We start from the raw sequence: 11,858 nt of genomic DNA on the forward strand, positions 1-11,858 counted from the left end.
TTCAAAATCATACCCAATCACACTAAGATTCATTGAGATTTGAGATTCATACCCATCACTCCAAATACGAATCTCAAACTCAATTTTTCTTCTTCTTCTACTTATTTTTAGTTAATTTATTTATTTATTTCAAAGGTTAGAACAATCACACTAAAGATTTGAGGTTCATTCATATAAGATGAGATTCACCATCGCTTATGGCAGTTGCGGTTACCAATGAAGGAGTGAGGCACTGCTGATCATGGCAGTTGCAGTTACCGGTGAAGGAGCGAGACAGTGGGAATAGAGAAGAGGAGAGAGAGACAAGAACGGTATGGACAAGACAATAATGATGGTGACCACTGGTGAGCGACGGCAGCAGCGAGCAAGGGTTGCTCAGCCATGGCTAATGGTTTTTGTGGTCAGAGAATGGGTCTGAGGGAGACGATGAATGGGGTTTTTGGGCTTTAATCAAGTGTTACCAGATGTATTAGTCTTTGATGCTTTATTTTAAAAAGTCTGATGTGACATTTGTATATTGGATGGTGTAAATAAGGGTTTTACACCTTGTCCTTATTAAATTTAATATCTTTTTTTTATAGTCTTCAAAATGAGAAAAATGCTAGAATTATAAATTTTTTTACAAATCTATAATATGGTTACTAGTTATTGATTAGTAAAAAACTAGTATAGGTGGTGGGTCCAAATGCAAACTAATAAGAATTTACTACTTAAATAGTTTGTAAAAATATTATAGAAAAATTTGTAGTTATAACATTACTCTTAAAAAAATCAATAATATTGTTAAAGGGGTAAAGTGTAATTTTATAAAATAAAATTGCTAAAATTAGTAACTATGCATATACTAATTTAGTAATATATATATATATATACAAGTTGCTATGTACTACACACTTAAATATTTTGTTTTACAAATTTTGGGAGAGATTTTTTTTTTTTTTTTTTAAGAAGATTTTGGGAGAGAATTCGGTTACATTTGCCTTCACATTTCTTTCTTACCGCTACATAAGCAATTAATTTGTTCTTACTTGTTTCTAGCATTTTTTTTATTACTGAGAGCACTAGTATTGATAAAAGTTGATATTTACCATTTTAAAACTTATTTTATCTGTTATATCAATCCACTTTACAATATATGCTACATCTCAGTTTTTAATAAATTTAACTCAAATAACTGAGGATGTTTTTATATTAAAGAATTTTTTCAACCTGCTACAGTGGCCCATTGTAGCAAGGTTGCAAAACAATTTGAGTATACCCACCCAGACATAGTGGGGTTTTTATGCTTTTGGGTTGTAAAATAGCAATGGAGGATTTTTTATAACTACCGATCCTATTGCTCTAATAAAACTTAGGCGTAATTAATAACAAGTGTGCTAGTAAGTGAGTGAGTGAGTGATTATTATTATTATTATTATTATTTTGGAAACATTTAGTTGTAAAAAGATTACTTTAACTAAATTTTCATTCAGCCAAAAAAAAAAAAAAAACAAAAACTAGATGTTTATAAGAATTATAAATAAATAAATAATAACTGTCAAATAATAAATCAAGATGACGTATGTGCTGACGCGCATGTGATATTGATGTTGATATTGGTCCACTACCACGAACTTGCGCTTCATCTTTCTTGGACTGGAACTTTACTTTCTTGTTGAAGATGCTGAATCAGAAAGAAGACTTTTTTAATTGTGTTTGTCTATAGCTGTGGAAGGTTTTTAGTATTTACTATTGGAAATATTCCTCTCTTTCTCTCTACCCACCCTATTCCCCTCTCTCTCTACCTATCTCAATGGCAAGAGAATTGACGTTCACTGCTGTAGGATTCACTGTCCTCATTGCTCTTGTTTTAGTCCATCCAACTTGCTGTGCTACTACTGCTATGGTTGATCATACCTGCCCCGCTTCTTCTTGTGGGAATATCCACAACATAAGCTTTCCTTTTCGATTGTCGACCGACCCAGAAAACTGTGGGTACCTATGGTATGAATATGTACTTTCGTGTGAGAGCAATCGTACGGTTCTATATAGACTTGGAGGAAAATACTACGTAGAGGAAATCAATTACAACAACTACACAATCCGGATCGTGGACTCAGGTATACAGAAGAACAATTACTTCTCCACTCCCAATTATTCTTTATATCGATACAATTTTAGTCCGCCGTATTTTTATGGATATACCACGTATCAGCCAAAGGGGACGGTGCGGGAGCGGTATCCCGAACTATCACGGAGTTTGGTTTGGATGAGCTGTGAAAAACCAGTGAATTCTCCATTGTATTTGGACACTTCTACTTGCAATTATAATGACAACTCTTCTTCTATATCTGATTCCAAGAGGAGGTATAGATATGTTAAAGCCGGTAGAACGACCGCATCCGAAGTGGAGGACTCGTGCCAAGTAGAGAAGATGTCTCTGACTTCGTGGCCAACAAATAATGATGACCCAAATATCTCCTGTACAGACATCCACCATGAATTGGCATATGGTTTTGAGCTTTCATGGCTCAATGGTGAAGGTAATTGTGACAATTATTGCCCAATATACGACAGCAAATGTTACCTCAATGACATGAACCATCTTCAATGCTACGACGACAGTACTGGTGGGTAAATAAAGCGAGAAAGGCCATAACACTTTCCATTCTCTAATTTACATGTTGTGCATTATTATCCCTTTGCAAGTTTCTTTTCTGAACTCTTGCATTTTTCCACTGTCACTATTCACTAACCATTCATCTATTTATTCTATTAAACTTCTATAAGGCCAAACTTCTTGGTGCATACACCATATCCATAATTCCATACCAATGTAATAGACATACTAGGATATTTTTATTCAAGTCTCAGTACAATGACTGGATTTAATTTTAAGGTTTCCAATCGCTGATATATTTTTCTTTTATTTGTGATCCCAGGAGTGCTTGGCGTTATCCTAGATATACTCAGAGGTGAGGTTTCTATCTCAAAAAGTTGTTTGAAGAGTAATATAGAATAGACAATTAAATAGAATTGTATGAGTAATGGTTCCTGATGTGATGATGACCCAAGTAGAGGAATAACCAAGTAGTTGGGCAATCAATTGGTCTATCTTAAACATATGTGCTTAAGTAAATGAAAAAGTAATAATTATCGAATTTTTTAAGAAGATAGCTTCTTCGTGCGTACCCCCAGCCATTCCAATTAATGTAATAAACATGTTAGGGGATAGTTATTGTAGTCGTATAATGACTAAATTCAATTTTAAAGTTCTCAACGTTGATATTTTTTTTCTTTGTCAAAAATGCAGCTTTGAGATATTTATTTGCTGGAAGTGCACACTGGTGGGACGCAATATATTCAGACACGGGTGAGATTTCTATCTCAAAAAAGGTTTTTTGAAGGATAGTAATTAATACACAGAATGAACAAAAGAAACGGAATTACTTGAGTAATAGCGCCTGATGTGTACTGATGACGCGGGTAGAGAAATAACCATGTACTTAGGTAATTAATTGGTTGATCTCGAATACATGAATACAAATATTTTGTTCTACTTTTTAGTAAAAATAGGATGTCATGTGTTTGATTTTTATCATTTTAAACTTTGGTTATTTTATAAGAAAAGTTAAACACGTACATGGTAATTAGTGGAATAAAAAGCAAAATTGACAAGGGATCAAATTTAGGATGTCCCGCTCTATTACCATAATAAATTACTGATTCTTCTAAAAGATTAAGTTAATAGGAAATATTAAGTTTAATCATTTAATCATAACTTTAACAATCTCATTCTTTTAATAGAACTCGATGATATGAAAAGTAAAAATTGTAGATTTTCTTAAGAAATTAGCTTCCTTTGAATAAAAATTTACCTTCCTTGGCTCCTAATTATTCCATGAGAATAAAGGTTTAGTACTTAGTATTAATGCAAAATGCATGTCTAAACATTTACTCCATTATAACCTAATTAAATTATCATTTGCTTGACTCGGTGGGCAAATTCTTCAGCCCTAGCCATAGGTTAACTAATGTTAAATTACCAAAAATTTCCAAAAGTTTAAGATGTTGAGAAATAATAAATTTAATCATTTAACCACATAATTCTAAATTCTAACAACTAATGCATATTGGGAACTCTGAAAGCATTTGATTGAGCTCGACTCAATTAAAGTGACATCCCAATTTTAAGACCAATTATGCAGTCGACCGGCTTTTATGGTTGTTGATATTTCTTGCTGAGCATGGCCCAATGTAAGATCGTACTGTAGTTTTATTAGGCCTTAGACTTTTCAAGTTATTCGGGCCACTTGTTTTACTAATTAGTAATTCACTTTTCGTTAGCAAAAAGTAATGTCACCTTCTTCTCTTGTTTATATTTCTTGCAGCTGTGGCCATACTGCTGGAAATCGGTAATAACCTGAATCTCTTCTTCAACTTTAATTTTTTTAGCATATCATTCCTTAAGATTGTGATTAAAAATAGTTTACCATGCATGCAAACAAGACGTAAATATTAGTTACATTAACATGAAACAAAATATATTGTGCTTAATTACTAGGATAAAGAAGGTATGTAGTTGTAAGTCCAACTATAATTTCAACTAAAAATTAAAAAAGGTGACAGGTGCAACAACAATTTTGTTTCTTATAGTTATTTTGGTGATGTTTCTACACAGTAATATTTCTCCTTGAAACAAGGACTGTCTTGGGGATTCTATTCGTGGTGGCATTTTTGATATATAAGTGGCGTAAGAGACATTTATCAATGTATGATGCTATTGAAGAATTTCTGCAAAGCCAAATTAACCTCATGCCAATTAGGTACTCTTACTCAGAAATTAGGAAGATGTCCAAAGGTTTCAAAGACAAATTGGGTGAAGGAGGCTATGGCTCTGTATATAGAGGAAAGCTAGAAAGTGGCCCTCATGTTGCTATAAAGATGTTGGGTATCTCCAAAGCTAATGGGCAAGAATTTATCAACGAAGTTGCAACAATTGGAAGAATTCACCACGTGAATGTGGTGCAACTCATTGGCTTCTGTGCTGAGGGGCCAAAGCGCGCTCTTATATATGAATTCATGCCTAATAGTTCTCTTGAAAAATATATTTTTTCTCAAGAAGAAAGTATCCCCTTAAGTATTGAGAAAATGTTTGAGATTTCACTTGGAGTGGCTCGTGGGATTGAATATCTACATCAAGGATGTGATATGCAAATTCTGCATTTTGATATCAAACCTCATAACATTCTTCTTGATGAGAACTTCATTCCCAAAGTTTCTGATTTTGGGCTTGCAAAACTTTATCCAGCAAATGATAGCATAGTGTCTTTGACTGCTGCAAGGGGAACACTAGGATATATAGCTCCAGAGTTGTTCTATAAAAACATTGGAGGGGTCTCCTATAAAGCTGATGTTTATAGTTTTGGCATGTTATTGTTGGAAATGGCTAGCAGAAGAAAGAACGTGAATGCATTTGCAGACCATTCAAGCCAAATTTACTTCCCAACTTGGGTTTATGGCCAATTTAGCGAAGGAAATGACATAGAAATAGAAGGTGCCATAGAGGAGGAGAAGAAAATTGTTAAGAAGATGATCATAGTCGCATTATGGTGCATACAGATGAAGCCTAGTGACCGTCCTTCAATGAACAAAGTTGTAGAAATGCTTGAAGGAGAAGTTGAATTCTTACAAATGCCTTCCAAGCCTTTCCTATCATCATCACCAGCAAGACCAACAGAGGATGTAGGAGACAACTTAAATTCAACTAGTTCATCATTTCAATCAGGTGAATCAAGTCAATCGACTAAACTTTAAATGCAAGGAAAATCTAACACCACCGCAAAAGTAGGGCAATTAGTCTTCACATATTTGATAGCATAACACTTCATATTTTTGTGTGACAAATAATTGGTCCCTTGATTTATGATAACTATCCTTACCTAAAACTTTTTTTTGCTTAGTACATGGTTTATTTATTTGTTAAAGTCTTTTTAGGTGGAAACAAAATTTATAATTTTATAATTGTGATTTGTGAATGTGTAATTGATTGGAGTGGCAATAGCCCAGTTGGACTGGCAATAGCCCAGTTGTAGAAATTGCTTTCAGTATTCATATGCATGGTTAAGCAATCAATTCATGTGAATTATGATTCTCAAAAAAAATAAAAAAAAATCATGTGAACTACAAAGTCTACAATAATTCAGTGGCTGCCCTGCCTCCAACAGAGAAGGAATCCTTCCAAATACTGTTGTGCAGAATCATTCGAGGTTTAGCTTTGGAATAGATCAAGTAGCTAATTAATACTTCCTTAATCAACTAGGCTGCTCGATTAGAGTTGTCCCATCGATTGAAAATGTTCCTGACATATGGAGCTGGTATGCTGTATGCATACCATCAACATGTACCCAAACGCATTTAACCGTTCTCTCACACATGCGAGAAGGTGGTTGCATGATATCCATTTTTACTATTACAGAGTCAATGATTTCATATTGTAAACTTCTTCTTTTTCCGCTAAGAAATGAGGAGGAGAGAAGTAGATAAAGGGCACTAGGAAGTCACGTGCTCTTATTGTAGCAGGTCCTAATATTTAGATTTAAATGCTATAAATCATTGAATCATAATATATATATATATATATATATATATATATATATATATATATGATCTATTATTATGTTATCTAAAATTTTAAGTCGAAATCCAAATTATAACCTTTTTGTTTTAGTAAATTATCATTTTCATCCATAAATAATTATTTTATTTTATTTTATTTTACTATCTATAAAATTGTCATTGGGTATGATAAAATGACATTCCATCACATATGCAAGTAGTATCAGATTTATAGCCGACAATAGACAAAAGGATAAGGACTACAATAACAAAAACAAAAAACTTTTGATACAAAAATAAAAATTTGCTCAAATTATAAAGCTTTTGGATTTTAGCCAAAATTTTTAAATGATGTGACACTATATACATTGTTATATACAAGAAAAAAATAAAATTGATAAGAAAGAAGTTTTATATAAACTTCCAAACATTCATAGATTTCAATATAATATAAAAGTGATGGTGTACGAATCAAATATTCATTCATATCGCTATAAAAGTGAATGGTGTACAAACCAAATATTCATAGATATCTCTATAGCTGGTATATCTACACTATAGATGAAGCAGTTAAATTGGTCGAAACGAGTTTCGTGTGTATTTGACTCGAAATGACAAGATTATTACATGAGTCAATTCGTATCAACCTAAATCTAGCACGAACCCGCTAAAACTCAACCCTAATTTACAAACATTGTGTCATGCCCGTGTCATGTTCGCGGGTCGCATTGAATATTGTCCCCTAAATATATGGATATTCACAATTTTTCATTATATAACCTCTAGGGAATGAAGGTAAACTACTTAACCAATTAAGAGTGAAAAACTCCTAGATTACTTGGTTGCTAGTTCTGGCGAGTGGAGTTAATTGCTCATAGAAGTTTGATTAATAGTGAGAATTGTTGTACAGTATATTCTGCAATATGCAATTAATCTAAGTAAAGTTCTTCTACGAAATCAAAAAAAAAAAATTATTATATAATAAATAAAATAACAAAACAAAAAAGAGTCTTTTGGCTAAATATTGCAAAAAAATAAGTTTATTTGTGCTATAGGTACTGTTTAAACTTATTTGAGGAAAGAAGCAAATTTCGGTAATACCGTCACCGAAATTCTGACAAAGAGAGAGAGGAGAGAGAGAAATGATGGGATGGTGGTGAGAGAAAAAAAAAAAGAATTTCGGTGATATGGTTGCCGAAATCGGAGAAAAAAAATTATTATATAATAAATAAAATAACAAAACAAACAAACCAAAACCCAAACCTATGAGATGCAACATGCCCGACCTTTTGTATCTAGCCCGTTGGAAGAAACATGCTAGGCCTCTCTGTTTCGTCTGCCTCCAAACTACCTTTATTACCTTCTATCAAACCCTCAAATCGGTCCCGCCATAACCTTCAATTATCATCACCACAAAATCCAAACTGTGAACCCCTTAACCACCGTCTGATCCACCACCTCAATGTGGGCCACCTCCACAAAGCAATCTCCACCCTTGATCTCATGGCCCAAAAGGGTACCCACCCAGACCTCACCACCTACTCTCTCTTCCTCAAGTCCTGTATAAGGTCCCGGAACTTCCAACTCGGCAAACTCGTTCACACCCACTACTTGACTCACTCTCAACTCCACCTCAACTCTCTCATTCTCAATTCTCTCATCAGCTTGTACTCAAAAAGTGGGGATTGGGCTAAAGCAAAATCCATTTTTGATGATATGGGGGATTTGAGAGACTTGGTTTCTTGGACTGCTATGGTTTCTTGTTTTGCAAATAATGATATGGGAACTGAAGCCATTGTCACGTTTCTTCAAATGCTTGAAAATGGGCTCTGCCCAAATGAGTATTGCTTTTCCGCAGTGATTCGGGCGTGTTCGAATGTGGAAAATGTTCCCACTGGGAAAATGATTTTTGGGTTTGTTATAAAAAGTGGATATTTTGAGTCTGATGTGTGCGTTGGGTGTGCGTTGATTGATATGTTTGTGAAGGGTAGTGGTGATGTGGATTTAGCCTATAAGGTGTTTGAGAAAATGCCTGATAAGAATGCAGTTACTTGGACTTTGATGATAACTAGGTTTATGCAATTTGGGTTCCCAATGGAGGCTGTAAATTTGTTTTTGGATATGGTTTTGAGTGAGTATGTACCGGATCAATTTACCTTTGGTGGAGTTATTTCAGCTTGTGCAGAGCTAGAATTGTTAAATCTTGGGCAGCAATTGCATTCTTGGGTCATACGGTCTGGGTTGGCTTTAGATGTTTGTGTAGCGTGCTGTTTGGTAGACATGTATGCTAAGTGTGCAGCGGATGGATCAGTGGATGATGCAAGGAAAGTTTTTGACCTGATGGTAGATCGTAATGTCATGTCTTGGACAGCAATTATCACAGGATATGTGCAAAGTGGAGGGCGTGATAAGGAAGCTGTTGAACTTTTTTGTGAAATGATCGAGGGTCATGTTTCACCAAATCATTTCACCTTTTCTAGTGTCCTTAAGGCATGTGCAAATCTTTCTGATCCCCGTATGGGAGAGCAATTTTACACGCATGCTGTGAAACTTGGTCTTGCGTCAGTTAACTGTGTGGGAAATTCTCTTATTAGCATGTATGCAAGGTCTGGCATGATGGAAGATGCTCATAAAGCTTTTGATATGCTGTTTGAGAAGAATTTAATTTCTTACAACACGATTGTTGATGCATATGCCAAAAATTTGAATTCTGAAAAAGCCTTTGAACTTTTTCATGAAATCGAGGATATAGGAATTGGGGCTAGTGCTTTCACATTTGCTAGCCTCTTGAGTGGAGCTGCTAGTATCGGTGCAGTTGGTAAGGGTGAGCAAATTCATGCACGGTTACTAAAATCAGGGTTTGCGTCAAATCAAAGCATCTGTAATGCTTTGATCTCCATGTATTCTAGGTGTGGAAATATAGAAGCTGCATTTCAAGTTTTTAATGATATGGGAGGTCGAAATGTTATATCTTGGACTTCAATGATTACTGGTTTTGCAAAACATGGATTCGCCTCTAAAGCTATGGAAATGTTCCACAAAATGCTTGAGGATGGTGTTAGACCAAATGAGATCACCTATATTGCTGTTTTATCAGCTTGTAGCCATGCAGGGCTAATTTCCGAGGGCTGGAAACTCTTCAACTCAATGTACAGAGAACATGGGATTGTCCCGAGAATGGAACATTTCGCATGTATGGTTGATTTATTGGGCCGATCAGGATCCCTTTTAGAAGCATTTGAATTCATTAATTCAATGCCTTTCAAGGCTGATGCACTAGTCTGGCGTACATTTCTTGCTGCCTGTCAGGTTCATGGCAACAAAGAACTTGGGGAACATGCTGCAAAGATGATTCTTGAGCAAGACCCATATGATCCAGCAGCATATATCTTACTATCAAACTTGTATGCTTCCTCAGGTCAATGGGACAATGTGGCAATAATTAGAAAAAATTTGAAAGAGAGAAACTTGATCAAAGAAGCTGGTTGTAGCTGGATAGAGGTGGAAAATATGGTGCACAAGTTCCACGTTGGGGACACTTCACACCCCCTAGCACAAGATATTTATTATGAACTGAACCAATTGGCTTCAAAAATAAAGGAATTGGGCTATGTACCCGATACAGATTTTGTTCTTCATGATATGGAGGACGAACTAAAGGAGCAATATTTGTTTCAGCACAGTGAGAAAATAGCTGTGGCATTTGGTCTTATAAGCGTATCCCAACCAAAGCCTATTAGAGTATTTAAGAATCTTCGTGTTTGTGGAGACTGTCACACTGCAATCAAATTTATTTCAATGGCTAGAGGTAGAGAAATAGTGGTGAGAGACTCAAACCGGTTTCATCACTTCAAAAATGGGACATGTTCTTGCAATGATTACTGGTGATGTTGAAAATTTTATCTTTTCTTTCTTTGTTTCTTTCTTCTTCTTCTTCTTCTTCTTTTTTTTTTTTTTTTTTTTTTTTTTTTTTTTAATGACTGGCAGCAGCTTGCTTTCGATACAGATCCTATAAATGGAAAGCTTTAGAACGCACTACTGCCAGCTGCAAATAATCTTAAGTTGCCATGCACATTTGTCATTAATTCTTTCAGGTTTGATGCATCACTTGTTCTACTAGCTGTAATTATTCTAATTCATATTTTCAGGTTTGTATCTGTATAGTTCATATTTGCAGCTCTTTGTACAACTAGGAATTTGTAACATCACTTAATTTACAAAAACTATATGCATTTTCTCCCTTTGCCCATAAATAAAATATATGTAAAAATAAAAATAATTTAATTAATTAATTTTTGTATTCCCACTATGTTGTCTTGTCTCGTTTCATACTCATGCCCATAACTCCATAATTTATAAAAATCCACACAAGCCGAACTCTAGCTCACCCCCTTTTGCCAAAGCCCATTTGATCAAACCCAAAACCTCAACCCATCCGATTGTTTCTAATATTGTCGAACTCATTGTCAACTCCCAGTCTGCCACTCAATCAAAACTGTTTACAACCCTTCGGGTCAGGCTGGATTGGTTATGTGGGTTGGGCTTTTAAGTTTTAAGAACTTTTTTCTTTTTCGTTTTTTTGAGAAGAGAGCTTTTAAGAACTTGATCAACCCCAATAAAAATGCTGTAAAAAATAATAGGAATGTCCATTATGAATTTGACAATAATAGGACACAATTTTCTAACTCTTTTCCTTTTAGAAAGTTATTTTTGTTTATCATAAATAATTATGTTATCAATTCTCTTATAGTTTTTTCAATAGTGGTAACAAGGGAGGAGAATTTGAACCCAGGATGTCTATGCTAAAATCATCAAAAGTTATGTACTAATTGAGCAATAAAACTTTTGACAACCATTCTCTTTTAGGTGTATATGAAGAAATGGTGTTTTATATAAGTTAACATTACTTTTACATATTAGTGAACTTTATAACCATTTTAGGAGTAGAATTACCTATATCTATTGCAAATCTGCAACCATGGTTTTACAACTCTAACTAGACTGAGTGTATCAGCATGTTCTGTCCAAGCTAAAAACGAGACAATTTAAATTTTGGTAAAAATAAATTGATCAAAATTAGGAACCGGAACTAAGTTTGATCATATATTTTTGGGGTAATTACACTTTACCAACTTAAACCATTCTTTTCACTCTAAACTTTCAAAATGCATAATTAGCATCTCAAACTATAACCCATGTTACACTTTGCATCCCGTCATCAATTATGCCGTTAACTTGGATCATAGTATCTTCCTTTATTC

At 34.5% G+C, this 11,858-nt stretch overlaps 2 protein-coding genes across 3 annotated transcripts; both read left to right on the plus strand.

Annotated features, from left to right (window-relative positions):
- Positions 1-1,672: 1,672 nt before the first annotated feature.
- LOC126699612 (rust resistance kinase Lr10-like) lies at positions 1,673-5,941 on the plus strand. Of its 2 annotated transcripts, XM_050397534.1 has the most exons (6): positions 1,969-2,099; positions 2,195-2,609; positions 2,922-2,954; positions 3,293-3,352; positions 4,371-4,394; positions 4,661-5,941. In XM_050397534.1, the coding sequence occupies exons 2-6, from the start codon at positions 2,249-2,251 to the stop codon at positions 5,794-5,796; spliced, it is 1,614 nt and encodes a 537-aa protein (XP_050253491.1). In that variant the 5' UTR covers positions 1,969-2,099; positions 2,195-2,248; the 3' UTR covers positions 5,797-5,941. The 2 variants fall into 2 exon arrangements, with proteins under 2 accessions (XP_050253490.1, XP_050253491.1); XM_050397533.1 differs by having other exon boundaries at positions 1,673-2,609.
- A 1,091-nt stretch (positions 5,942-7,032) lies between these two features.
- LOC126699756 (pentatricopeptide repeat-containing protein At3g49170, chloroplastic-like) lies at positions 7,033-10,769 on the plus strand. Its single transcript, XM_050397725.1, has one exon. It carries the CDS (start codon positions 7,912-7,914, stop codon positions 10,483-10,485), a length of 2,574 nt encoding a protein of 857 aa, XP_050253682.1. The 5' UTR covers positions 7,033-7,911; the 3' UTR covers positions 10,486-10,769.
- The last annotated feature ends 1,089 nt before the right edge of the window (positions 10,770-11,858 follow it).

This window comes from Quercus robur, chromosome 9 (genome assembly GCF_932294415.1).
Source record: "Quercus robur chromosome 9, dhQueRobu3.1, whole genome shotgun sequence".
NCBI lineage: Eukaryota > Viridiplantae > Streptophyta > Magnoliopsida > Fagales > Fagaceae > Quercus > Quercus robur.

What these genes read in the sequence shown, in the direction of transcription:
- LOC126699612 (XM_050397533.1), top strand. Translation starts at nt 1,793, where the DNA reads ATGGCAAGAGAATTGACGTTCACTGCTGTAGGATTCACTGTCCTCATT. An exon ending in ATGCTACGACGACAGTACTG is followed by an intron (nt 2,610 to 2,921) that starts GTGGGTAAATAA and finishes TTGTGATCCCAG; the next exon opens with GAGTGCTTGGCGTTATCCTA. An exon ending in GGCCATACTGCTGGAAATCG is followed by an intron (nt 4,395 to 4,660) that starts GTAATAACCTGA and finishes GTTTCTACACAG; the next exon opens with TAATATTTCTCCTTGAAACA.
- LOC126699756 (XM_050397725.1), top strand. Translation starts at nt 7,912, where the DNA reads ATGCTAGGCCTCTCTGTTTCGTCTGCCTCCAAACTACCTTTATTACCT.